Source organism: Filicampus tigris, chromosome 15 (assembly GCF_054856515.1).
Source record: "Filicampus tigris isolate MCC_2025a chromosome 15, RoL_Ftig_1.0, whole genome shotgun sequence".
Taxonomy (NCBI): Eukaryota; Metazoa; Chordata; class Actinopteri; order Syngnathiformes; family Syngnathidae; genus Filicampus; species Filicampus tigris.
Genome location: NC_141231.1, coordinates 7219363 through 7246942, shown reverse-complemented (window position 1 = coordinate 7246942; position 27580 = coordinate 7219363). Strand labels below are relative to the sequence as shown.

At 40.1% G+C, this 27580-nt stretch overlaps 1 protein-coding gene across 1 annotated transcript; it reads right to left on the bottom strand.

Moving 5' to 3' along the window:
- Positions 1–564: 564 nt before the first annotated feature.
- Positions 565–5654, bottom strand: tmem250 (transmembrane protein 250). Its single transcript, XM_086054536.1, has 2 exons — positions 5476–5654; positions 565–4561 (listed from the first exon to the last, which is right to left on the bottom strand). Exon 2 carries the CDS (start codon positions 4450–4452, stop codon positions 4033–4035), a length of 420 nt encoding a protein of 139 aa, XP_085910662.1. The 5' UTR covers positions 4453–4561; positions 5476–5654; the 3' UTR covers positions 565–4032.
- Between the last annotated feature and the right edge of the window lie 21926 nt (positions 5655–27580).

The following is a 27580-nucleotide window of genomic DNA, read 5'->3' as shown; positions in this document are numbered from 1 at the left end:
TGTGCTAACCTGTTACATAAAGCTCCAAAAGCTTTTATGGAATTATGGCAGAATATCCATTCTGGGGGGAAAAAAAGAACACCACTATCACCTATTTCTGATTGTGAATTGATTTTACATTCCAAAAATTTTAAGTTTTGAGAACCACTTAATTAAGTTTTAAGAACCACTTCTTTCTATACTTTAATAATCACATTAAATTTAAAAAGCCCCGGCTGTAAATCGACTTGGAGGCTATATAAGGTCATTGGGACGCAGCCATTGTCATTGTTATGCTTGGCAAGAATTAGTATTAGTGGTAGTTGTTAAGTGTGTGTGTGTGTGAGCGTGTGTTTGTGTGAGAGAACTCAGTCAGAAGCCTCTTTCACGCCGCCTTCATGGCAAATTTTTGCATCATAACAGTAACATGCGAAGAGCAGTGGACGGAACGGCTCACCCGCGAGCGCGTCTCCATTTGGAGTCTGACTTATGACACAGCTGCACAGTGGACGCATTCACCAGACCCGCCAGCCTTTTTCCATCCATCAGTAGAACATTTATTAAACACAAGATAAGGAAGCGGAATGTTATGTATACAACTGTGCAAATGCCAATGGCCAACACGAGCTTTGTTGTTTATCCGACACGGTAAAACAATTAATAAGAAGACACTGAGGAAGTTGAATCAGTTGAGAATGAATAAGAAGACACCAAGGAAGTTGAATTTAGTGAGAATCATGGTACAGGTGCTGATAGAAGTGAGAGTCAAGTGTCAAATTTGAAATTTCGCACCCCTGTCTAGGCATTAATGACACTGCAGTGTTGACTTGGTGGTGTACAGAACAGCAACATGGAGGAAAAAGGTGTGAAAATGACAGCTTTAACATAAAATATAAAAGGCCTTTTCAAGAAGAAGTCAAGTGAAAAACTTTCTTTACAATAATATGTCCCATGTGCCCCCACCGGTGGCCATCTTGCGTTGCATGGCTAAGGGCGCATAACTTGAATAGTTGATTTGATTTCTCTGCCGATCGGCGCCGTGGCCGTACGGTGGTCGGTGCCTGTCGTGGCGGCAATCCCCTAACTCGCTGGTGGACACCAGCGGTAAGGGGTGCTGTCCAGCTGAAGGAGTACTATCGGGCCTTTTTGGCCTGCTGGACTCCCGAAGCATGAGCTGACAATTACCGGCTGGCCAAGTGGCTTCGGCGGTCGCTGAGGCAAAAACTCGGAGGTGGGATGAGTTTGGTGAAGCCATGGAAAATGACTTCGAGGAAATTCTGGTCCGCCATCCAGCGTCTCAGGAAAGGAAAGCAGTGAACCATTAACACTGTGTAGAGTGGAGATGGGGTGCTGCTGACCTCGACTCGGGACGTTGTGGGTCGGTGGGGAGAATACTTCGAAGACCTCCTCAATTCCACTGACACGCCTTCCACTGAGGAAGCAGAGCCTGGAGACTCCAACCAGGGTCAAGCTAATGAGAGGGTAATCATTTAGCTTTACCTCGATATGTTTTCTCAGGAAAGACCATGGCTGGGCGTCAGCCAGCTGCTGACTCGCTGGAGCTGGCTCGTTCTGAAACGAGCCCTTATTGTTGACAGTTGCAAGGTCGATACACTCCACGTGGTCGATCATTTTACTTCTTCTCACCTTCCAATTAAATTATCTTCTGTAGCGGGTAGCATAGCGTCTTCTTGGGTGATGTAATAGCTTGAGATAGAGGCAATCACAAGATGTGATGTCTATGTGTAGCCCATGATTGGCGGAGCCACGAACATTGGTCTAATTTATTTTTAATTGTCATGCATCATGCAAAACAAAAGAAACTACCCCGTTTTGAAAATGTAACAAGTAAAAAGTACAGATACTGGTGATAAAATGTGACGGATTCTAAGTATTCTAAAACAATAAATACTCTGTGAAATACAAAGTACTAGAAAAAAACTACCCAAGTACAATAACGAAGTACATCTCTGTCAAAAACTTCCCTTAGACATGAGTGTTATTGGGGTGGCCGGAGAGCGGCCACTAGCCACCCATTGGTCAGGACGCAGCTCCGCCCCTGAAAAGACGTCGACTTTCCCCGAAAATATCAAAGGGACTGTACATAAGTTTTCCTGCCTCAGATACTACCTCCATGGTGGAAGATTGATGCTTTGACTGCATTCGGCGTCTGGACCATTTATACAGATCTGCAACACAGCAAAATGTTCAAAAAACCTCTGCACCGTAACCTCCCTATATGACCGTTTTAAAGACTTCATTAACGTTGTGCTTTCTGTGCCTTTGGCTAACCGTTCACAAGTCATCACATGATGGATGACACACATCACATGCTTTACGGTCGTCCGCACAAAGACGGCCTTTGGCTTTCAAAGCATGTGACATGAGGCATCATAATGTAAAACAGACAAGAGATACATACATTTCTTTGGTGAAGTAGGCATTAAATGATTAAATAAATAAGCACGGAAGTATAGGATGGACAACAAAACTTATAGAAACAAAGGATATGACATTAATTTGGCCAACCAACCATTTGAAACGGTGCGCGCAATGTTTAGTCACATTTAAACAGTCATAACAAGAATGAACATGTGTGAAGCACTAATAAAAAATAGCAGAGCGATACTGTCACCAAGTGGGGTTTTACACGTATTGCTGCAATTAACAAGTCTTATTTTGGTTAGCACAAGCATGGTCTAACTCATTTGTGTAGTATTTGAAGGCAAATAGTGAGTTACATGTCCTGTTCTATGGATATGCCGCTTGTTGTCTTTCCCATTATTGGTTGTCCTCTGTAGTAACATCACAAAACGTTTGCTCTTTTGACGCTCTCTTAGCTAAATTCTTGCAAGATATTGCTACTTTAACTCCCAACATATTGCTCACTTCGCACTGAACAGCCAGAGACTTTCTTACGATGCAAAAGGCTCATCTTCCTGTTCTATGAATTGTGATACTCACTGAGCTGAACTCTCACGCCCACTGTAAGACACAAATGACAGACACTTGGAAGTTTGTATTGTAGTAAAGAATCAGTTTTAATGCACGTAAAATGGTATTATTTCCGCTTGACATTCAGTAGGTGTATTGGTGGATAACCTAAAAGATTTTTTATACTCCGCGTCGGCGCGGGCTACAACTGCCGTATTGCATCACGTGACCGACGCGTATTTCTGCGCGACATGTTGCCGACAGGGACATGCCGCGCACAAGTAAGAAATTGTTGTTGCGTATACGACGCCGCGCGCATTCTCTCTTTGATTGGTCCATTATGTTACATGTTGCGATGACGTACACATTTGCACTGAAACGAGCCGGGGAATTTATTTGTCACCACCAAGGAGGGGATTCGCCACGCGGCTTGTTGCTGCTGAGAAGCAAACTAGTTTGGCAGCGGCGTTGGTGGTATGTCACTAATGTGTGTGCAAAGAAGCCTACACACGCACATACCACCTTCCTAAATTGATACATTTATAAACGTATACAATTAAGTGCATTGTCTAGTCATCTAGGTCCCTTTGTTGCAGCAGGCACGATATCCATTATTGTCGCCGTCGTTTTCATTGTTGCAGTAAAAACGCCGACCGGAATTGGCCATAAAAGGCAGAGGAAATTCCGTCCTGCCGTGTTCTCGTCAGTATCAGCCGTAGCAACCCCCCCACCCCCACTTGTAGTGAAACTGCAACACATTTGCAAAACAACAAGTGTGGGTTGCGCGCGAGTATGCAGGTAAACTGCGCGCTGCATTGCCGCAGTGACGTGCTCGCGGGACAATAAAGAAGCCTTAGGCTACAAACATACGACCCTTGAGAGTATTTTAGCAGGCCACATGCAATTTGAAAAAAAAAAAAAAAAAAAAAGCACAGAAGAACTGTTTTAAAAATCCTCACAACATGTAACCCACAAATACATTTAAGTGACAGAATTGGTTCTTTTTAACAAACAACACAGGAAAAACCACCAAGCGTTGTGATGCTGAAAATTCCCAGCTATTCCCAGTGTAACTGGTTAGGAACAGTTCAAGTTTTCACAGCCTCTCCTTCATCCCGGCTACATGTCCACAAAGACCATGAAGCACCATCCGAGTCCGCCCACCATGAACATGGTGATCTGCATGCTGTAGATGATCAGGTCGTTGACGGCGCCGAAGTCCAGACGCCGGTGGCCGAGCAGGAAGAGGATGACGGACAGTTTGTACTGCAGGCGCAGGAGGGCGCGCACGCCTACGTACTGCGCGAGGAATAGCGCCAACAGCGCCACCCACAGGAGGGAGGTGAGCAGGCTGCAGCCGAAGTAGAGCAGGAAGCGCAGGAAACTGTAGATGCAGCGCGAGCGCACGTAAAGCTCAAAGTTGTTGTACTTGCTGCGCACCAGTTTGGTGGCGTCTGCCGTGCCGCACGCCGAGTGCATGCAGGTGGTGTGGGGGCCATGAAAGCTGCGCACCCGCCGAGGGATGGGAATCACAGGCATTGGTGGGCTACAGGAGCCCCCAGTCGGACGACGTCTTGTCTGTCGTGCCGGCTGCCGCTGTTTCCGTCATATGGTGGCTGAATGTCTTGTTGTGAGTGGAATACACAGACTGAAAACATAAGAAAGACACGTTTTTTACTTTAGGCACATCCTGAGACGTGACCGAACGCGACTGATTTTGATCGACTGATCAATTCATTGGTCATTGTAGATATGACGTACAGAATGAATTAAGATCAGAAATCAAGATACCCTTGTATTAAAAATTACTTGTAATTATTTCAATTATTGGTGTACAAATAGTTGCGTCTCTGGAGTGCCTTCCCACCTATCAAGTATCAAATTAAAATAAACAACTAAATCTATTGTTACCAACCTATTTCAAAAGATGTGTCTGTGATCGAGCCCTTCTGCCCCAATGTTATGTCACAATCAGGGGAATTGACATAATATCACAATTAGGGATAGACCAATTTTATCTGCCTTTTTTAAAAAATCTGGTGGCCGGTAATAAATCAATTTAAAACCATGTTAACTTCAAGCAATTATTTATTTAAATGTTCAGTTAATTCTATAAGAGATTTTACTGACCCTGAGAACACTCTGCACTTGTTGTTTTAAATAAAAACAAAGATCAGTGAATTTTTAACATTTATGTCATTTGGAATTTTGTAGAACTTTATTTACTGTAGAAAACATCAATCCATCCATCCATTATCCAATCCGCTTATCCTCACAACATCCTCCAACAACTCTCAACATAGCTCTGGAATGAATACCTTGTGAGAAGCTACCACCAGCTAATTAATTGTTCCATATTTGTGGACAAGCAATGTTTTACTTCCAAACATTTACTACTGCCTTAGTATAGGCTAGACTACGACTTGTTCCCATTGCAAATTACATCCGACACTTTGGTTAACAAAGCGGAGACTTTATTGTCATTTTACTAACTTGCAGACTAATATTGTGCTTTGCAGTCCTATCATTGCATTTATCGAGCTAGCTCTCGAACATACTTACATGCGACACTCCGGCGCCCTTTTCCACCTTGAAAAGGATGTTTGCGACACCAAACAATCTCTGTGTCACATTACGAACCGTCGCTTTTCATGTGCCCGCACGTTTTGTTCTGTTTTGTTTTTGAAGCCAGACGCTGATGTTTTCGCTCACGAAGCTAAAGCTGCCGGAAAGTTGGGAAATACCGCAATGTCGCAAAATAATTACTGACAAAATGGTTGACGGCATTGCGCATTTAAAGGGCCAGTACTATGTATTACGGCTACAATGAAGCGCAAAAACAGCAAATTGTAATGGAGTACAGTGCATTTATATAGAAAAAACGACAACAACACAATATTGAAGTCATAATCTCACGCGAAGAAAGTTCAAAATTTTCATGAAACAATGTCAGATATTTTCAAGATTAATGCTGTAAAATAAGATAGCAAAGTGTTGTTGACAAAATATTGTATAAAGCTGTATATTTTCAATATGAAAAGTCATTATTATTAGTTAAAGTCTTATATTTTAGGGACAAATAGCTGAATAGTTTAAAATGATTATTTTGTTGTTGTTGTTGTTGATTTTTTTAAAAATAATAAAACTCGCAGATTTAAATCACAATCTCCAAAGAATAATGAGTATGATATTTTGGAGAGAAATTGTATATTTCCGAGATAAAAGGGCTTGTATTTTTAATATCAAAGTTTACTTTGCAAAAATAAAGTTGTATATTTTAAAGTAACACAAGCATGTCTATCTATAAGTCCTAAAGTTAGATTTTTTCCGAGATAAAATGTTGATTATTCTTTAGAAATAATCTTTAACTTTGCATAAATAAAGTTCTGTATATTTTAAGGAAAACAAATCTTATATTTTCAAGATAAAAAGTCCAAAGTACTCTTACAAAATTAAAGCTGTATATATTTGCGACAAAGTCAGGTAATGTTAAGATGAAAGGGCATAATGTTTTTAGATTTAAAGTGGCATAATTTTTAGATTGAAAAAAGTTCAACATTTCGAGAAAAAATATTTCCGACATTAAAGTCATAACTTCACAAGACTAATGTTCTATTTAGTTCTGAATTTACATTATATTTTACACTTTAATTTTGATAACAAAACCACCAAAAATCTTAGTTTTCTACATACCTGACAAGATATGACGTGTGTTTGTTACACTTAGTATCTGTAAATTAAAAATAATATTTGAAAATAATACACTTACTGCATGGACACTTTATTAGGAATTACAGTAATAAAGAAAAATCATCAGTGTGCATTCTATCTGTGTGTTAAGGCATAATAATAGCGCCATATCAAAGAACAGATTTACGTGCGTGTGTGTCAGATATCTGTCAGCGATCCAAGTGGCAACAGGTGCACATAACTCCCATAAATAAGACGCTTATTAAACATATAAAGAGGATCATTTTGCTGTTGAGGATTTAAGGGCCAGTGCAAAATTAGAAAAACAAACATTACTGTGGTGTTTAATCAAACGCACATAAAGCTGTCCCACGCTGGACTGAATATATGAAGTCATTTGCTGGGATGATGATTGGATTTGGTAATGGAATTCACTGAAGGATCAATTTGAATTGCAGCCAAATTCACATAAAGAGGAGAGTAGGGAGTATGCATTCTATATCCAGAAGAGGGCGTTCTTTTCATACAATTTTGGTGAGGAAACTACTTTCGACACAGGAGACAGAGGGCCATACAAATTAACAGGTACTACGGACACACTGAAAATGTATACAATAGTAATAATAATAATAATAATAATAATAATAATAATAATAATAATAATAATAATAATAATAATAATAATAATAATAATAAAATAGTGAGCGCCCATGGGGAGAAAAACTAAGAACATTTTCAGAGGTCTAAGAGGATACAAGTAGAGGTGTGCACATTAATTTGGGTGACGATTGACTATGGTTGTCGGACAATAAGCGAAGTTAAGATTTTTTTTTTTTACACATGCTTTATTTTATATATTCATTCATTCATTTATTTATTTGTTTATTTATTTATTTATTTTTTACAAGTGTTTTAGAGTGTCCCCAACAGATATACTGTATCTGTCCTCAGAGTAGTTCACGTTTAGAAAATCTGACTGTTGTAACAGTTTTGGAAAGGTTATTATTATTTTTTTTTCATACACTAGTTTTCTTTTTCCATACTTATCCAGACCTGGACATTTATTAGATCAAATTCCATACTTTCCACATGAGCGTAGGAACCACGAGGAAACAACGTCCCAATTTAGTGTAGCGTCTTTGAGTCAGGGTCACGTCAATTCGTGATATGTTAAGATATGTTACAATGGTGTGTGCCAATGTCTAAACAAACAGATACAATTTCAATATATTGTCTACAAAATTGTTTATATCTTCTTACTGTGTGACAAATGTATTTATTTATTTATTTATAGACTATGCGATGTCCCAGATTTTAATAATGTATGCCCGTTTGCTGATGCCTCCACCCCACCGCCCCCGAATCCATGCTGTGCTACCCTTATAGAAGCTCAGTCTGGGGTTGTTTTTTTTCACCCTTCTCCTGTATTATGTTTTTCATCTACGAAAACCGGGAAAGGCAAATCTACGAAAACCGGGAAAGGCAACCCGGCGGACTCCTGTCCCATACCCCCTTGTGGGACACCAGAGACAGGGTGTTCGGCTGGGCCAGGCTGGTCGGGAGGCCTGCCCGGACGCCAAACACATGGGTCTTGTTGAGGCTGTTCAGGCAGGGTTGCAGGGGTGAGGTATGAAATCTTGGCGGCCGTCGAAGCAGAGTCTGATGACAGCTGCAGGAATTGTGTCTCTGGAGACAGGTAGGAAGACTGACGTAGGACTTGCAATGCTGGAGCAAAGGCTTCCTTGGCAAGCGAATCATTCATGCTAGAACCGCCACTGCATGGAGATTACTCAAACAATTAGCGTGGCTGCTGCTACAATGCCTAATGCTATGAGAGCCATGTGGAAGACTATAAAGGTTATTTTAGCACGATTCGTATTATTCGGTAGCCATCGGTCCATGTATATGGCCTTTGCTGTGGCATAGAAATACAGGTGACTTCTCTCTCTCTCTCTCATATATACACGCACGCGCACGCACACACGCACACACACACACACACGCACGCGCACGCTCAATCAATTAATTCATTAACTAAGTGGAGGTGAGAGCCGGGAGTTGGTGTGAGACAAATAAAATCAATTATTCAGGATAATAAGATGAGGGAGTCCTTAATGATGGAAAGTTTTAATCAAAAAGTCTGTTTGTTTGATGCGTTCTGAAGCAGAGGAGAAAGATGAGACAGTGTGCGTTGATCTTATTCACTTTCTCAAATAGTGTGTTTTGGATGGAATTTTTAGAACACAAAAAAAAAAAAGGTTTCTGACACGAAGAGGATGACACAATGGAGTCCGCTGATTAAAAGATATATATTTGAAATCAGTATTTTGATTCTTTGCTGCAAACCTTTAAATGATTAACACGCTAACCTCAGACCAAGATCATTTATGTGAACTAATCCACTACAGTCCGTAAAAACATCAGGTTCTCAAACTTTTTACACCAACTTTCACCTATAAAACCTTTAGGCATTACATGAGTTAAAATACAGTAGCATTGTAGGCCTGAGTGTTCATCAAAAACGAGACAGAGATTTTATTCCTAAAAGGTATTTTGTTAGCACTAGGAGGTACGCGTCCCTCACTTTGGAAATTACTGCATACGAAGATAGAAATTTACAAGTGATTTCCAGAGGGCACTACTGCGTAGGTTTTGGGGAGGATATTGTTGGCCATGTTGAGGCCACCCAAAACTAAGAAATATGGTAATTCCTCAGATAAAATTCCTTCTAACACTTTAATTACAATTAATTACAGGCCTTTTTGCGAAACATGGCAGCCTCCTGTAAGGGAGGGACGCCCTAGTCAATATAATTAATTAATGATTACTTCACCTACTATTCCATAAAAAAAATACGTTGATGTGGTGTAACACATTTTTTTTCACGTTATTGAAATCAATAGTGGGTTTTTGAAACACTGAACAATCAACTTTTTTTTCCTGTTCCTTTGAAATAATCCCTTCATTGATATTGTGCCTAATAACACGGTGCACCTAATGGTCTGAAAAATATGGTACACGAGAACCTCTGTTGTTGTTTATTAGCGCGTTAACATGCCCAGGAACAACTACACGATGGGTGGTTTTCTACATCAGTTGTCTCATTTAGCAGCTTTGTTTTACATGTTTATTTTTTACAAGCTTGTGGTGCATGTGAGATCAAGACAAATAAGAGCTGCCCAGCGAAAGAACGTGTCAATACAAGCCGATAAAACTGAGGTTATGAATGGCGATGGAAAAGTCTGCATGTTGCGTACGCTCGCATGGCTAGCCACCATTAGCCATATTGGCCTGAGCGGTCAGTGGCGGTCAGTTGAAGGGTCAATCACCTTGTTGAACGCGTGACCCGCCGGTCAGACCAGACGGTTGGACCGCTCGCCTTGCCTTCCCCCGCACCTGAGTTATTGCATGTGTCCCGACGCTTGCGTACATTAACAGAGAGAGGGTTAAAAAAAAAAAAAAAAATCCATCCGATCACTTATGTTGATTTACGCTACGACCCTGTCGACCGGCTACCGATGGAATGTTTTTAGCACGGCGTGATTGATGCAGCAAATTACCTCACAGTAGTAAAAAAATAAGAGCCCACGAGATGTTTGTGTCACATGGCTTTTTAAATCCTTAGGTGTCTTTCGCCTCTTGTGTCAATTAATAATAAATAAAACAAGGACATTAAGGAATGACGCTGTTCCTGTAAAGCTGGCTTACTCTCTACTGACCTTTACAACCATTCAAAAGCAAAAGGCCGATACAAACAACCGGGAGCTATCCTCGTTAGCTTAGTGCCATGGATCATCAATGACTTATTTACATTTTGAGCTATCAATTGCATAAAAATGGAAGCAAAAACAAGTGTTGCATTCTATCTATCTATCTATCTATCTATCTATCTATCTATCTATCTATCTATCTATCTATCTATCTATCTATCTATCTATCTATCCATCCATCCATCCATCCATCCATCCATCCATCCATCCATCCATCCATCCGTCCATCCATCCATCCATCCATCCATAGTATGTCCTCTTCCTCAGCAAAGACTGAGATGTTCCCTGTGTTAACCATGAAGCCTTTCTTGAGGAAGAAACAAAGAAAATACCAGCACACTCCATTGTTGCTGTGTGTATGATGTCAGGGGTGAAGGCGCTAAGGGGGGGTCGTCGAGACAGGTCATGACATCATCGCTAAGAACACGGTGATGGAAGGATTAATGGCAAAAGCCACAACTCTATGTTCAAGGGCCTCATATGTGTTATGTTGGCTAGTTTACATGGTACAGTTTATATGATACAGCCAATCACAGCGCATACATAGCCCAAACCATTCACACTCACATGCACGCCTAAGCACAATTTAGAATCTTCAATGAACCTAGCGTGTGTATCGGTAGTTATAAAGTGGGTGGAAACTGAGGAGAACAAAGTTCACACGTGATCCGAGGACCAGAGCTGCAGTCAGCTTGGAACCAAGAACCTCAAAGCTTTGCAGTCTGTTCTTCCAAACATTTCGTGGCATTTTGTTCAATAATCAAATATTTGTCAAAAACCCATACAACAAAAAAATCATGTATGTATGTATGTATAATTTCTTGCATTTTTTATTCGTATTTGTTATTTTTTCAAATGTATGTACAAATACTGACATTTTTAGTGTGACGCAAATCAAGAAAATATTTAATAATAATTTATACTATAATTCTATGATACTGTTCAATTTCATCAACCATTTATGTATTTTTTTTAATTTAAGATAATATTTACACAATAATTGATAGCACTAAATAAATAGTAGTACATAGCTAAGTTACAAGTCTCTTCTAACATTAAACATAAACTTGAGAAAATGCACAAGCTGGTGCTCACCTATTCCCTCACTTTGTCCATGAGTGTGAACTAAACACAATTCACTTCTAATCACGAGGAAATATTTATGAGGGTGTGCGAGTCGATACTGTGTTGTAGGTGGATGTGCAAACACAAACACATCAGTGTCAAGAGCTCAGTATATTAGCTTTAATCTTTGTTAATTTATTTTTTCAGTCAACATCTTGGTTGATTGTTTTTTTCACATATGCAGCAAGACTTGTTCCACACATAAAGAGCCCAATTTTGGTAACAAAAAGCTCTCACAAAAATTTCTCGCAAACCATTTAGCTATTCATGAATAATCCAATGAGAGTAACCAGCAGATGGGGCACCCTTGGGGGCCCGAAACCCAAGAGCAACACCTGACACGGTGGATGCAGAGAGGTTCCAGGTGACTTTTGGCTAGCGGCCTCCGGGATCAGTTCCTTCTTTCTTCTTGTCAAGGCCTCATCACAACATAAAACTATGGCGCTATCTTGTGTCATTTTGATGTCAAGGAACTACAATGTGTTGAAGTTAGAGAAGGAACTTCATTTACACAACCCATAGCGCTGTCTAATATAAAAGCAGTGCTTTGTTACCATCTTGTGGCTTCTATAGGTATTTTGTACCAGGTGTTTTGGAGTTGTGCGAATGCCTGACTCACAGATTGGCCTGGTTTCTGCCAAAGCTCAGTCCCTATTGTACATCACACAGCGTACAAGAAAAAGCAAAACTGAAAACTCAAAATTCTTCTTCTTGAAAACTCTAAATTGTTCTCAGGTGGGAATGTGAGTGAGAATGGTTGTTGATCAAAATGTGCCCTGCGATTAGCTGTTTAGTCTCGCAAGTTGTTTTTTATGACATGCACAAAAAAAATAGAACGCGTGTAACAGGAAGACAAAGAAAAAGCATAACATGCAGTTTAATCCTCCGATATTCACTGAACTATCGTCTGGTATGTTTGACTGCATTTGCAGTATTGCTATGTGATATATGAGCTCACACACATGCAATCTTGCACTTTTTATGTATTTATTTTCTGCACATTTGCCATGCAAACACGCCACACTACTGCACACTCGCCTGTCGAGCTATCACAATTACCGTGTACCCCGAACGCATCGCCAGCTAACTTATCGCTCGCGGTCGGGCTTAATCTTTCTGGGCAGAGGAGGCATCCATCATCTTAAAACACCATCTATTCCGCTCTGGCACCACTTCGAAGAGTGTGTATGCCGAACCCCCTGGTGTGTGCGTGTGTGTGTGTGTGCGTCAAACACAACTTATGGGCTGTCAACACAAAGTGCGCAGCCTTGCCGGAAACTGACAAGCACAGAATGACTGACAGTGACATTGCGCCATTACGCTCTCTACTTGTGTGTGTGTGTGTGCGTGTGTGGCTGATTAAAGCTGCACTCAGTAATATTTCTCCCTTCCCCTCAAAAGGATGCGCATGGCACAGCCACTTGTCAGCGTGATGGCGCCATCGCTGTCAACGCCACATGCGACTGCTCCGAATTACAACCTAATGTGTCCCATCCCTTCTTCTTTTTGCATATTAATGTGCAGTGAACCCTCACCAGTTCACCATTCCCTAATTTTTATGGCGAAACTAACAGTTTTTTGCTTAAAAACTCACCTACAGGATGTTCGCCTATTTATGCTGACTGTGAACAGCAGCGTGAAGGAGGATTTCTTGTGGGGTTGACGCTGGGTGGCAAACTTTTCAGGAGAGAACATTTCGGACTGCGTATTGCATTAGTGTGCAGTGAGAAATCATCAGGAGCAAGGTTATTATAGTTAACATAAACTAATGAAAAACGAAAATGGAAAAAAACATTTTTATTCATCAAATAAAAATGATCAAAAAAAGGAACCGAAACTATATTTACGTTTTAAAATGTGTAGTGAAAATATCTTTCGTTTTTCTCTTTGTCAAATAATTTTAAAAAATGAGCCTCCGTAGTTCATTTAAAATGTATTTATTTTGGTATTGTTGTACGTCATTTGCACTGACTTTGAGTGGGAACTGAACAGACGCTTGTCAACACTGAAGTCAAGTCAAGTCAAGTCAAATTTATTTCTATTGGTGTGCTGACTGAAGTCAGACGAAGAAATTCAATTCAACTGCAAACACTCGTGTCCATACCTACAAACATGCACAGAATGTGAAATTTGCACTGTCCATCTAAACATGAACTCTACATACTTATACTTTGGGTTTATATGGTGTCAAATCTTGCACAATAAAATGTCAATTGAAAACCTTGTATTTTCCGTTAGTATTTATCAGTAATACGGTGAAAATGCAGCGAATTGCAAAAATGTATTTGCGAGTCACTTTAGCGAGTGCGCCTCTGAATTTTCTTCCAGCGGTCTTAAAATTTTTTTAAGGGCGACTGTGCTTCTAGTAAAACATGTTAATCTGGAGCTCAGTCCCCAAATAAACTGCAGTAATACTTGTTCCCACATAGCAGAGTACATACTGTAAATTTACAATAGTTTTTACTGGCCTCTGATTTCAAAACGAGTTATGCATCAATTTGTTGTGTAGCCTATACGTATGTAATGTGAGGCGATCATACATTTATTTGGGTTCACAATCATAACGGACCTCCGAAGGCAACCGTAACTACGACAAAAAGGTATAATGATAACCCGAAAATTTGGAATGCCACCCCAAGATTTGAAGTGTCCACATCCGGCCACCCCTATGAAAAATTTCTGGAGGCGCCACTGCCTGGCCCATCTTGCGCCGATCAAAGACTTTCACCTCGAGCAGCACAATACGAATGCTCCCGTCCATCCCTCTCAATCATGGCCCCAGTATTTACACTATCCTATAAAAACCAATAAAAACGGTCACTTAAACATCCCCAATCGCACTGTAATTGTTTTCACAAATTTTTGCTTGGGCGTGGTTCCCAACCTCCGCGAATAGCGAAGGTTCATTGCATATAATCTCACCCTTCCTGCCTTAACATGGCTGCCCATTTGGCGTCCTCTTTTTTTCTCTCGCTTTTCCTTGTTTTTTTCGGCCGCCATGCAATCCCTCCTCTTCATCCTCCTCCTCCTCCTCTTCCCCTGCTTGATGAATGCGTGGCCTCCTATTGATCGCGATGGGTGATGGATGATGGCCGGGAGATGAGTGATGGGGTGCAGGCAAAGGTGCCAATAAGAGGGCAGGCGGAGGGCGGGGTCTCCGCCGCTGGCGCTAATGGGAGAAGACTTGGGGGTGGAGGGCGTGCGGGTGGTTGGGGGCGTTTGACGGCGGGGAGGTGGGCGGCCTCCCTGGCAACCCACGCCAACCCGTAGCGCTGCGGTGTTTCCTTCCCACGCACGGTACCTATGGGTCACCCACTCATCTGGGTGCCCGAAAAGATGATGGATGGTGGGCCAGGAGGGGGAGACTGCCGCCGCAGTTCCAAATTGATATCCCAGCAAATGTTTTTGTCTGCTGTGAAAAATGGTGCCGTAACTCTCATCTCCCCACCCCACCTCCTCTCATCTTCTCTCTTCTGGCTTTTCTGGCTTTTCTTCCTTCCACCACCCTTGCACCACAGACCCCGATCACTTCCCGGCTTTGCGTCGCAAGAACACCAGTCCACCCCCACCCCCCCACCATTCTTTGTTTTTAAGTGTTTGCCATGCGAAAACTACCTATCACACTGGACTATTGATTGTTGACCAAAGCAAGCAGGGGGTGGTTGGATAAGGAAAAGTCCCACTTGGAGAGACGAGTTGTTCTTTTAATGGAGTGAGAGAAAGCTCAAAATGGACCGGTATGCAATATCCTCTTCATTTTGATAAGAAATATCACAATCAATTGGGTTCTTGCTGTGATATGAGTCAGTCACTCGCAAAACCTACTTTTGACCTAATCAAACCAAGTGTTCAGTACAAGTATAAGCAGTAGTATTATTCTGATTCATTATAATCATATTTTCTTCATTCTCTGTACCGCTTATCCTTACTAGGGTCGTAGGTGTGCCGGAGTATATCCCAGGTGACTCTGGGCGTGAGGCATCCTGAACGGCTCGCAATCACATGGCATTCGTCATATTATGTGGGGTATTATATTGTATTTCAATTGCCTTTATTCATAGTTCTGTATATAGTTTTTCCTTCTGTATCACAGAATCTATCATTTTTTGTCAGGGCTAGGTAGTTATGGTGTGAAAACACATTACATTACATTTTATTTAAAAAAATGGACCTTGTTTGGTAATTTGACCGTTTTTCTTTTTTTTCTCTTTTCTTTCTTTCTTTTTTTACATATGTTATTTGGAATTTGTAGGTTAAGTTGTCAGTAGTTTAATAAAATAAAAATGTTCTTTTACATAAAACTTTAACTATAAATAGCATAATTAGAGAAAATGATTCTTTTGTAGTGGTCTCTCATTTTTTTTCAGAGCTTTGTTCACTTTATGTACTGTATACAGATCCACTAAGAGCATTACAAGTCATACATTACAAGACACAGTAGTTAGGGCTAGTTGGTCACATATATTTTAAACATATATGAGGAGCCAGCTGAGGTGGCTCGGGCATCTGATTAGGATGCCTCTTGGACGCCTCCCCGGTGAGGTGTTCCGCGCATGTCCCACCGGCAGGATGCCCCGAGGACGACCCAGCACATACTGAAGAGACTATGTCTACCGGCTTTCCTGGGAACGCCTTGGGAACCCTCCGGAAGAGCTGGACGACGTGGCTAGGGAGAGGGAAGTTTGGGCTTCCCTGCTGAAGCTGCTGCCTCTGCGACCCGGCTCCGGATAATCGGCAGATAATGGATGGATGTTCTGATCATTACAAACTTTCAATCAAGTACTAATTTAACACATACAAACATAGAATACATCAATACTTGCATGTAAGGATGTTCAATACAACTTTTTTTCCAGACCGATACCATCTACTCCTGAGTAGTCACCGATACCATGTACCGATACCACTATTACTTTTGATAATTAAGATTTCCCCCCAAAATATGCCAGATAATTTTAGAGACATACATATATATATATATATATATATATATATATATATATATATATATATATATATATATATATATATATATATATATATATATTCGCTTAAAATTGCATGAAATTATTGGTAATTTTCAATTATGTTTTTTTCCTGTGTGTTTATGTTACTAGTAGTTGAATGTGTGTTGCATTGTTTTTTTAATTATTATTATTATTATTGTTTTTTTAAACAAACCATGACTTTAGGTTGTGTGTAAAATAATGACATCCAGCTCAATTCCTACAAAGCATTAATATAAATTGTAAATAAATCTAGTAAATAATAAATATAATAAATAAATACACATACAATTGCAGAAGTTGCATCTTAATGGGCATCTGTTAGCCATGCATGCTTTTAGTTCCTGATCGTAAAATGGCCACAAGAGAGCCGTCATAAGTACTGATACCTTGAAATAAGGTCGGGCATCTGCTCGTTTTTTGACACCTGGTATTGGTGCTTGAAGAAACAAGTAAGACTAGAGTTTAGTTGGGGGCATTCTCTGCCTCTTCATGCTATTATTCACGCTGCATGTCTTCGAGCAGACAAATAAGAGTAAAATGAAAGAGCATTGCAGTTGAGCTCCATTTGAACTGATGCTTTTAATTAAAAGAAATGCGAGAGTGTGAGGCTGACAAGGTAAAATAGTTGTCATTCTGGGAAACGGAGGAAGAGAAAAAAAACCTGAATCTTCCGGATGAGAAATGAGAGAGTAATGTTGGTGGAAAGGGATGCGGGAGACTTGACGGATAACGCAGGGATAACGGGAAAGGGATGAGATGGGGATGAGCTCACTTCTTTGGCGGTGCTTAAAGGAGTCGAGCCAGCTGCGGCGGGGATTGTGCCTGCGATTAGGAGGCAAAAGGAAAGCTCCATTTGAAGGGGATTAAGGCGGGAGAAACAGAAGCAAACACTGTTAGAGGACAATCCAGCTGACGTGCAAGACGTCGATGGCGCGGCCATTAAAAGTGGTTAGAATGCTCGGGACGAGGCAACGCGCCAAAAGCAATATTTGGATGACGATAAATGCAAGCGGTAAATATTTATCCGTGCCCGCTTCATAAATCAGCCTCATTATTCCACCGCTTGACGTTTCTCTACCTGGGACACCTTGTTAATTTGTCTTTTATGCCCAAGACACCGCCGCGATCCGTCAGCGCGGCCACTCGTTGGATTTAAGCACTCGTCGATAGCTTTTTATAGCAAAGGTGGTGCTGAACAGGGGTGGGGGAGGCGGGGTGGTTACTGCGTTTGACTCCTGGATATGTCGTAACTCTTAATCCGCTAACTGGACCGGTGGAGGGGCCAAGAAGCTGACTACCCATAAGACCAATCTCCCTGACATCTGCGCCTTTGCCTTTCTGCGGGCCTGCAGACAGATGCTGGCTGGGGGTTAAGCTGCCAGGGTTCTAAGCATAAGAAGACAACAGTGTGTGTCACTCGGGCAGACAAGGCGCATCAAAGGCTTTTCGAGAGGAAAATAACAGAAAAAAAGATACTGTATTTTGTGTTCAAAGGGAAGAACCCCAAAATGTTCTTGACGTTAATATATTCTATGCGACCCCAGTAGTCATTCTGATTAATATTTCATTTGTGGAATATGAGTTAAGCAGCAAAATCCAGCTGTTTTGATCCATCTCAGGGACGGCCATTTTGTCCCTTGCTGTCGACTGAAAATGACATCACAGTTGCTCATGCCAATCGTGGCTCACTTCTTTTCTGAATGTGGTCATGTGACATTTGCAAGCTAAGAGGAGACCGTCTGCTAGAACAAAGGGACCTGGATGACAACGCTGCATTTAATTGGATAACGAAATTTATCAAGAAGGTGTGCGGCGGCCCTTCTGCAACGCGTTCGGACATGTTCCCACTGTGAATTTAACTGGTAATGGGGAGCCAAACATTTAAGCCAGCCGCCACAACAGTTGTTCATTGGCTATTATGCAACGCGGCGCAAGGGTCAACTTCAAAATAAAAGTGAAACAAGTAATACTTATGATTTTATAATATTGAAGTTAGCCATCGAACGGAATCGAATATTCAATTTCCATCCCTCATGTGCACTGGCGCACCACTTATGTGCACCCCCGATTATAAGATCCTTTGTAACCTCGCACTGATTACCCCGTCATGTCCAGTTGTCTGTCCATAATGGCGGTGATGTAGTTTGATTGGTGGATTAAACACTTATCCCTCCCCTTAGTCTACTTTATCGATTTCTCCATCTTCCCCCGTCCCCTCCTCCTTCTTCCTTTCCTCAAAGGTGAGCTGGACGCCCGGCTTGATAAATGGCGGGCGATTGATTTGTATTTAATTAACAATTTACCGCAGACTCTTGCTCTCCCCTTCTCCGGCTCCTTCTGAACTAACCGTTTTCGTCTCTATAAGGTCCCCGAAGGCGAGGAGGGGTGATGCATTGATAATTTATAAGATGATCAATAAGTCCTGCCCGCTGCCTGGATGTCAGGGCTGGGACTGCTGTCGGGGTGCACAAACAAGGCGGGAAAGTGAACAAGGGGGAATTAAAAGAGTGACGGCTAGGAAAAAAAGGGACATGTGCTAATATAGATGGGGAGTTTTCACATTTTGGAGGACTCTCAGACAAAAATAGTTATAGTACTGTATTTAAAATAAACATTGGTGTCTATTTACCCGTAGAACTTAAATGGGATATAATTTTAAATTTTTTTTTGCTGTTTGGTTCAGCTGTTTGCAGTTCACTGCCATGCAGCAGGGTAGTTCGATATACTACACTCCCACTGCGGTTCCAATTACTCACAGGCCACCATTCATGAACTCAACTTATTGCCTTATTTTCCCTGTGGAACCCAACTAAAAGCCATTCGCTGAAAAACTCACCTATTCATAATTTGTATAACACTGCAAGACGACACCAACATTTTGAAATTCCAGCCTGGCGTTTATCGCCATTCATCTGCAGCCTGGGTACCCTTCCATCGTCCGTCTAGCCGCCTTTTTGTCAAGCTGGATCAAATAGTAATCGCCTATAGGTCCGTTTATCATTTTAACTCATTCACTACCAGACATTTTCAGACCCTCTTTTACCCTAACGTTTGAAAAAAATAGAAACAAATATAAATAAATTCTTGGGATTGAATGGCTGGACTGTGAAAAGACAAGTAAATTCGTCAATGGCAGTGAATGACTTAAACACGCCTCCGTCGACCAACCCCCCAAAATTAAATAAACACGTGTCATAGTGGAACAGATTGTGCACTGTTGCGGAGAGCCAGGACTGTATGGGAATTTTGAGGAGTTCGCTGGAGCAACACAGGCACTCAAGTCAAAGAGCGTGGCCGGACACAGTAGGAGAAAACAGTCTGACTTTCCATTTTTCCTCATCATTCATTGTCGTCAGGCAGGAAGAGGGCCAAAATGCCAAGCAAAAAAGAAGGAAAATGATCAAAATGACTAGCCTGTTAGATGCAAGCAGTGGCCGGCAAGATATTGGGATTGTCAGGACCATATGGCCCCCAACCAAATGTTTACTACCTATGAAGGTGAAAGGATTCACCTTGCTGTCGTTATAGTCTTTTGGACGTCCGCAAAAGTTGACTCATCGTTGACATTTATCCCTCTGAGTTTTTGGATTCGGGAAACGAATAAAGACTACAGCCCTCAGATGTGGCCGGTCGTGGTGTCTGGAGTCATTTCTGCAAGTTCCATAGCAGCAGTGTTTACGCTGTATGTTTTTTCTGAGATAATCGGGCAGAAATCAAGCAGTACTAACAGGAGTTGTATGCGAGCACGATTCTATGTTGACCCTCTTCCGGTTCACAATGTGACATGACGTCACGTGGTCGAAAAATAGCACTCGCTTGGCACGCTATTAGGAACCATTAGCTGACCAACAACATGCCTGATGTAAAATACACGAATCAAGCAGCAAACGCAAGAATAATCATCAATGTCAGGTTATAGACTATTACATAGATGGGCGAAAGTCAAATTTCAAATTTATTTTGAAAAAGTTCTCTCCAGGTGAATCCAATTTTCAAATACTGCACTATTCCTTGTCTGCTTTTGTTGCTGTTATTTTGAACAGATAAACAAGTTACATTGCACTGGAATGAGCATTGCGTCATTTCTACAGCCATAGCACCTATGTTTGCGTGACATTTCTTCACCTGGATCAAGGCGACAACAAAGACAATTAAGATCAGCCATTGAACTCATCCGCCTATGGCGCTCTTATTCTGGACACCCCCACGATATGGGCCTATGAGTGCGCACATGGGTGTGCACGGTGACTCCGCGGCATTTGCAGCCCTCCCTATAAAAGTGTTTTATCACATATCTTGTAATGCAACACATTAAAAGCTTGCTGTTGTTATTTCCGTGCAAGGTCGTAAGTCCCCGCTTTTTGCTCGCCGGCACGCCGTTACCTCCTTTTCCGTTGTCACGCACTGATGCATGAGGTTGTTTTTATGCCCACACGTTGAGCAAAAGCACAGGGCTGCATTTTAGTTTGTATTGAAATTAATTGAACAGTTATTGTAGTTTTCAGGGAATCATACTGGGGAAGTGTTTAATATTAAATCAAGAGAGTACCAGGCATCGATAGGTAGGCAGGTCTTTTTTTGCGCCATTTTATTTTTAGGTCAATAATATCATACATTCACTGTACATTTCAAATACTTTTCTATTTGTGTTCACATCAATCCATGTAATATGAAAATTCACTACATTGTGCATTTTTAAAATCATCAAAATGTATCATACTACTTAAAAACATATCATTTGTAATTATTACAATGTTTACACAAATGATACACATTGAAAATACAGTTGATGTAATTAAATTTAATAAATATAACAATATACTGTGTGGTACTATATTGTGTATTTGTGTAATATTTCATGAATATTTCAAATGTATTACTGTATTTTAAATATATTTATTATTTTCCTCAAATAATGTTACTAAAACAACAATAATAACGCTTTATAATACATATAACATTTTACTACACTGAGCCATTCACATTTAAAAAAATAACATACAGTTTACAGTACAGTTATACAATATACCATATATGTATGATTTTTAAAAATGGTTTCACAAATCCAAAATGATCAATTAAAAAAATCTTTAAATAAATATTGCAATAGTATGTAATGCAGAATTTAGCCAACAATATAATTGATCCTAATTTATGCATGTAGTTTCGATTATTAAGATAATACATCTGTTGATACATGTAAATGAAATGTGTGCCAGTACGAAATAATCTATTACATGCACTTGCTTCTGGCCTGGTGGTTGGGAAACCAGTTTAAGGTATCAATATGAGTCGAGGCCACGATTTGAGGAAATACAGCAATACCTCTCTGACAGTTTTAATCAAAACTAGGGACGGCTCCAGGATTTTTTCTCTCCCGGGGCTAGACCAATAAATAGGGGGCCTGAGTAAATAATTTACGAATATATTTTGGAATATGAAATGCTGGAGGGGTTAAACTTCGGCTACACAGATTAGCCGCCCTAGCCCCGGTGTAGCGCCCTCCCTGATCAAAATTGAGCATTAATATTATCAGCGTTATTGTTAAAGCTCCTGTATTAGACAATAAAGGTGTACCTAATGTTGTGGCTTACATTTTGCAGTGTTTGTCTACTTTTGTTGGCTTAGCCTGCATGCACATTTCTTTGTCGCTCATTTTACATGCGTGCAATCAAGTGAATCTTGTTTCGGAATGCTTTACGGCTCATCCTGGGATTACCACTCTTGTGTGAGACCTACTTTTACCTGTTTTTCACCGTTCTAGCCTCATCTGCATGGAGAAATGCATGTATTTAAAAAAAAAAAATCATTATTATTCCTCTGTTCAATTTTTAAATCCTGGGGCTTTTTCTGGTAATCCTGTCATTCGGGTCTCACCCCTGTAACCTTTCCATGACTCTCCTCCAGCTCCAGTTATAAAACAAAAGCATAATCCAGTGTTGTAAAAATATATAATCATCACATTTTCCCAGTAGGAATCTGGATTAAGGGCGAAGGATGCAACTGTGGTTCTGGAAAAGACAATAGACATTAAAAGTTGGGTTGGTGTTTGGGAGGATGTTCAAGATAAATCACGATGCGGAGGGTATTTGTGTTTGATGATGTCTCCATGCATCACATACTCACAGGATAGTCCATAGACTGCTGTCTCCTTGAGTTTACATGAGTTTGATGTTTTTGGGGGTTGGAATCAGGGCTGACTCACTGTATGAAAAAGGCTGATTTCAGCAAGACAAGAACCGGTGTGTAAATTGTGCTAAAATTCTTGACCTTGGGGTATTAATAAAAACAAAACATGTCAGAGATGTTATCAAGACACTTGGAACTGTTTTAAATACTGGGGGGGAAATATGTAATAGAGCATGTCCCTTTTAACTCATTCACTGCCAGACATTTTCAGACCCTCTTTTAGCCTAATGTTTGCAAATGAAAAAAATAGAAAAAAAGTATAAATTAATTCCTGGGATTGAATGGCTGGACTGTGAAAAGACAAGTAAATTCGTCAATGGCAGTGAATGAGTTAAATAAACATCACAGTAACTACAGTTCTTTTGATGGCGGCTAAAATGAGGTCAAGTGAGTTTTGTCTTTTCCCTCCAAAATGTACGCATTTGAAGGTGTTTGACTTCAGAGGCACTAAAATTACACTTTTTTTCAGTGTGTGTAAGTGAAAGTGCCTATCAAGGGACTGTGTGCGTATATGTGCGCGTGCATGTGTGTGTTTTATTTATGGCTGCCAGGATTTGAGCTGATAGAACAGGAAATTGGGTCGCTTTTTTTCTTCTTTTTCTCCCCCTCTGCCCCTCATCCACGACCCTATTTTACCGCACCTCGCTCATTTCTTTAATAAAATGTAAATCCGTATGCACACATGCATCCCCCTCCCATCCTCAGCCCCGTATACCCTCGATGTGAATTTTATGTAAAACCCCCCCATAACTCAAGTTGACGACGTAACATATGACTCTGTGTAATTTCATTATGTAAAAGGGTTTTGTGTTTGTTGGAGAGCAGCAGCGACGTGTGCGTGTGTGTGTGTGTTAAGATCGGAGACCTGATTATCAGTAAAGCCCTAAGTGATGTAAAACACAGTCTGATCTCAACTCTTATGATAAAACCCCAAAATGAAGAATAGAAAGCGACTCGATGGAAGTGTTTTTTTTTTTGGGGGGGGGGGGTCAAAGTACCACTGTCAACATGTTTTTGTCTTCATTTGATCATATAATAAGGTCTACCTTCTGATTCACACTGTCAGGGTGTGCATTGATTAACAATGTGTTTATGATTGTGTGATTAGGAGTTTGCAGTGGTCTGGAACTGCACTGCGTCATTCAAAGATGTTCAGATTTGATCTTAATATGTATGATAAAATATTCCAAATATATTTGACATTGTTTCTAATATTTATACTCTACAATGTTAGACTTTTTTCAGTAATAATTCTAAAATATTAGGCGTTTCTAATGTTAAATCTAACTATTACACATTGTTGCGAATGTATAGTCTAAACTATTCTAAAATATTGTTTCCATTATGTATCCTAAAGTATTAGACATTTCTAATGTGCATTCTAAAATATTGGACGCTTCAAATTATAATTCTAAAATATTGAAATATATTAAACACTGGATATTTACTATGAAGTAGTTGAAAATATTAGAAACTTGGAATTCTATGTTTATTGCACTTTTCAGCGGTACAGAGTCAGCTGCCCAAGCTAAAAGATGAGAAATTGTTCCTATTATTTTTCTATTTTAAAATCTGAGACACTTCCTGTATAACACTGTCAGAGAGGTTTAACAATAGAGGTGATTGTTGTTTTTGGAGTTTTCAGTGGTGTAGATTAGAGTAGCACTGCTTGACATGCTGTACTGTTTGCAAATAATAAAACCCTGAAAAATATTGGAAATGATGATCTTGTTTACCAAACATTTTTGAAAATATTGCAAAATTCTTTAACATCATTAGAATGGAAAACATTTCAAATAAGAATTGATTGTGATATAAAAAAATAACAAACTACACTTTGGAGAACAGGGAGCTGTTTTGTAATTGAAAAGAATCCCCCCCATTTTTTATTTATTTATTATTATTCAATTTGTTTTAGATTTTTTCAAAAATGTTTTTGTCAAAAGTACAAATGGGCAATTCTGTGACAGAGAAAAAATAATTTCAAAGGGACAATGTGTAGAATATTTAGATTTTTCAATGCTCATTCATTTTAGAAATCCACTATTCATTTCACTAATATATTAATATAGAATATAATGTCATCTTCCAAACCGCTTATCCTATATAGGGTCGCGGGGAGTTGCTGGAGCCTATCCCAGCCGTCAATGGGCGAAGGCAGACTACACCCCGAACTGGTCGCCAGCCAGTCGCAGGGCACACATAGACACTGTCACTGAGCGGGAATCGATCCCACGCTGCCCGCACACAACTCAGGCGTGTGTACCACTACACTATCAGCGGACTCATTAATATAGAATATAATAATATAATAATAGAAAATATATTCTATCACATCAACGTACATTTTCACAAAAAATATAATCATAGGTCTAGTAATCGCTAATTATATTACATTGGGCACGCCTCCCATACAGGAGGCTGCCATGTTTTGCTGCCATCTTTCTGTTACGGATACCCAAAGGAGATGTACACAATCTTGTACACATTGTAGTTAGTCCACATCATGACTAGAGCATGTGTAACAAATGCAATGCACTTACTTCATCACTTGAGGGAATACTCAAAGTTTGTTTCAAATGTTGTTTGCACCTCTGCTGAAGAATTTGGTGGTAGGCTTGTGATGTGTAGTCTTCGTTGAAATTTAGATTTACAACTTTTTGTTGTTGCTGCGGTGTACTGTTTCAATTTCTTTTTAGCATTCAAAAATATTGGAAACTTTTTTCAAAAAATTGTAAAGCCACATTGTTTCCATATTACCCCACAGTTGTGTTCTTCACATCATACATCCCCTCCAAGACTCATTCATGGACATATGACATACAGTAAATGTTTGGATCAATTGCCCAATTCTTGTCTGACTTTATTTGGGATTATGGTTTAAATGTTAGTGCGTTATTCCCACCATTGCCTTTGTTGCTACTTCCTGTATGTAAATGGTGCTAATTAATGAGTCAATTCACTTTCCATTAAAATTAATTCACTGTGTTTTTTTGCCTTTTAAAAAGAAGTTAAAGGCTGAAACATTTACGTCGTAACAAAATTGCTGGCATGCCGATGCCTCAACTCTCACCTTCACATAAACATGACAAATGTTTGTATAAAAGAATCACCTTAGTAATTATCACATCTTTCAGCCATGCTAGCGCCATAATTCTTGTGTCCTTCTGCGCAATCAGTGTAATTAGAGGTTGCTCGGATAGGCTTTGCAATCTTTGACGGCGCAGTTTTATGGTAAATACATTTTTGGTGGGACGTTTTAAGGCAGAGTGCACCAAGTTTTTTTTTTTCTTTTTTACCGCTTAACTAATTTTTAAAATGTGAAACTTTTTTCCCCATCACTTTTGGAGTTTGTCGTGTAGTTGAGACAACCAAGACAGCACCCCACACATGCCACGATATCTTCATTGACAATCAATCAAACTGCTGTCTTCTATAATCAGACCCACTTTATTGTCACCATTGTTAATGAATTTGATAATGACACTAATAGTATTAGTTGCCAACAACGATTCCAGTCATCTTGCATACCATCCCTAAATTTTCAATATAGGTCAAATATAATTTGCGGCACACAAATGCAGTACATCAATGCAGAGTTGTTTGTAATATTTTTGTTATCTCATACGCAATTTTCAGCGACCTTTTTCTGAGCAGATTGGGGAGGAAAAAAATCACTCTTAACACATTGCAAGTCACAGGATAATCTTCTACAGACACAATAATCAGGCCTTTGTTGACTTTGATTTGAAAAATGCTCAAGTTTGTCCCCACTTCAGCTGTCACAGTGGAATAAAAGTGTTCCATACGGAGTTAACTATGAATATTTGATGCCCTACCAAAATCTACCATACATATACCATACTATACAAATTTTGATCCCAAAACACTTCAATATAACTCCAAACAATAACAACATTACCCTTAAAAATAAATGGCTTTTTGATACTTGAGCTTCTTAATAGCCACACATTCGAGCAAAAACAACCACTAAAATTCACACTGATGCCCAATTTGGATTTTGTTGTTAGTTCAGATTTTTTTTATATAGTTGTTCACATTGCAAAAACAAATGCGACTCCTAATGTGTACGGAATGCATCCGTGAAGACAGGCGCAACAGACAACGGCACAGTGTTTACGGAAGCAAATATAACCTGCCTGTAGGGCCTCATCTCATTTCTATATTTACAAGTTCCTTGGTTCTCGCTTTGAAAAAAAAAATCCAAATAAATTCCTGGGATTGAATGGCTGGACTGTGAAAAGACAAGTAAATTCATCAATGGCAGTGAATGAGTTAAGCATTATAGAAAATAACTGAGAACAGTTTGACAGAATAAAATAAGCAAATAGATCATTTGTGGAAAACTAACCTTGGATAGGCTGGGGTTCACTATATTGTACATGAACAAAGGTGGACCTTTTCTTTTATTAAAGCTGTGCCAATTTATAATGTGGAAATCATCACTGCCGTTATTGATCGTGGGAGGCCCGGTCGGCGCTCTCCTGTGTGTGTGCGCGGGAGTGTATCCCGGCACATATATTTGTGTGGCGTACCAGACACTCCAGTCTATTGGATTGAGATTCATTTGCTATTTAAGGGTCAGGGGTTCGGACCGGTGCGCGAGCTGCATGCCTTGCTGATCAATACCGCTGGCGCACACCACATCTGACCCCAGCATTTTGTCACCGTAAATCCCTTGAGCTCCCCCCGCACCCAGTCAGCCTCCCTCCTAATCGTCCTTGTTTTGCTTCTTGAGTCATTTAAAAGAAGCGATGGAGTCAAGAGGGGAGCACTTTGTTAGATATTAGACAAGGGCTTGTAATACGGCTGTTTGATGGCTAATCCTCACAGTTTGGAGTCTTATGAAGCACACTTAAGGAT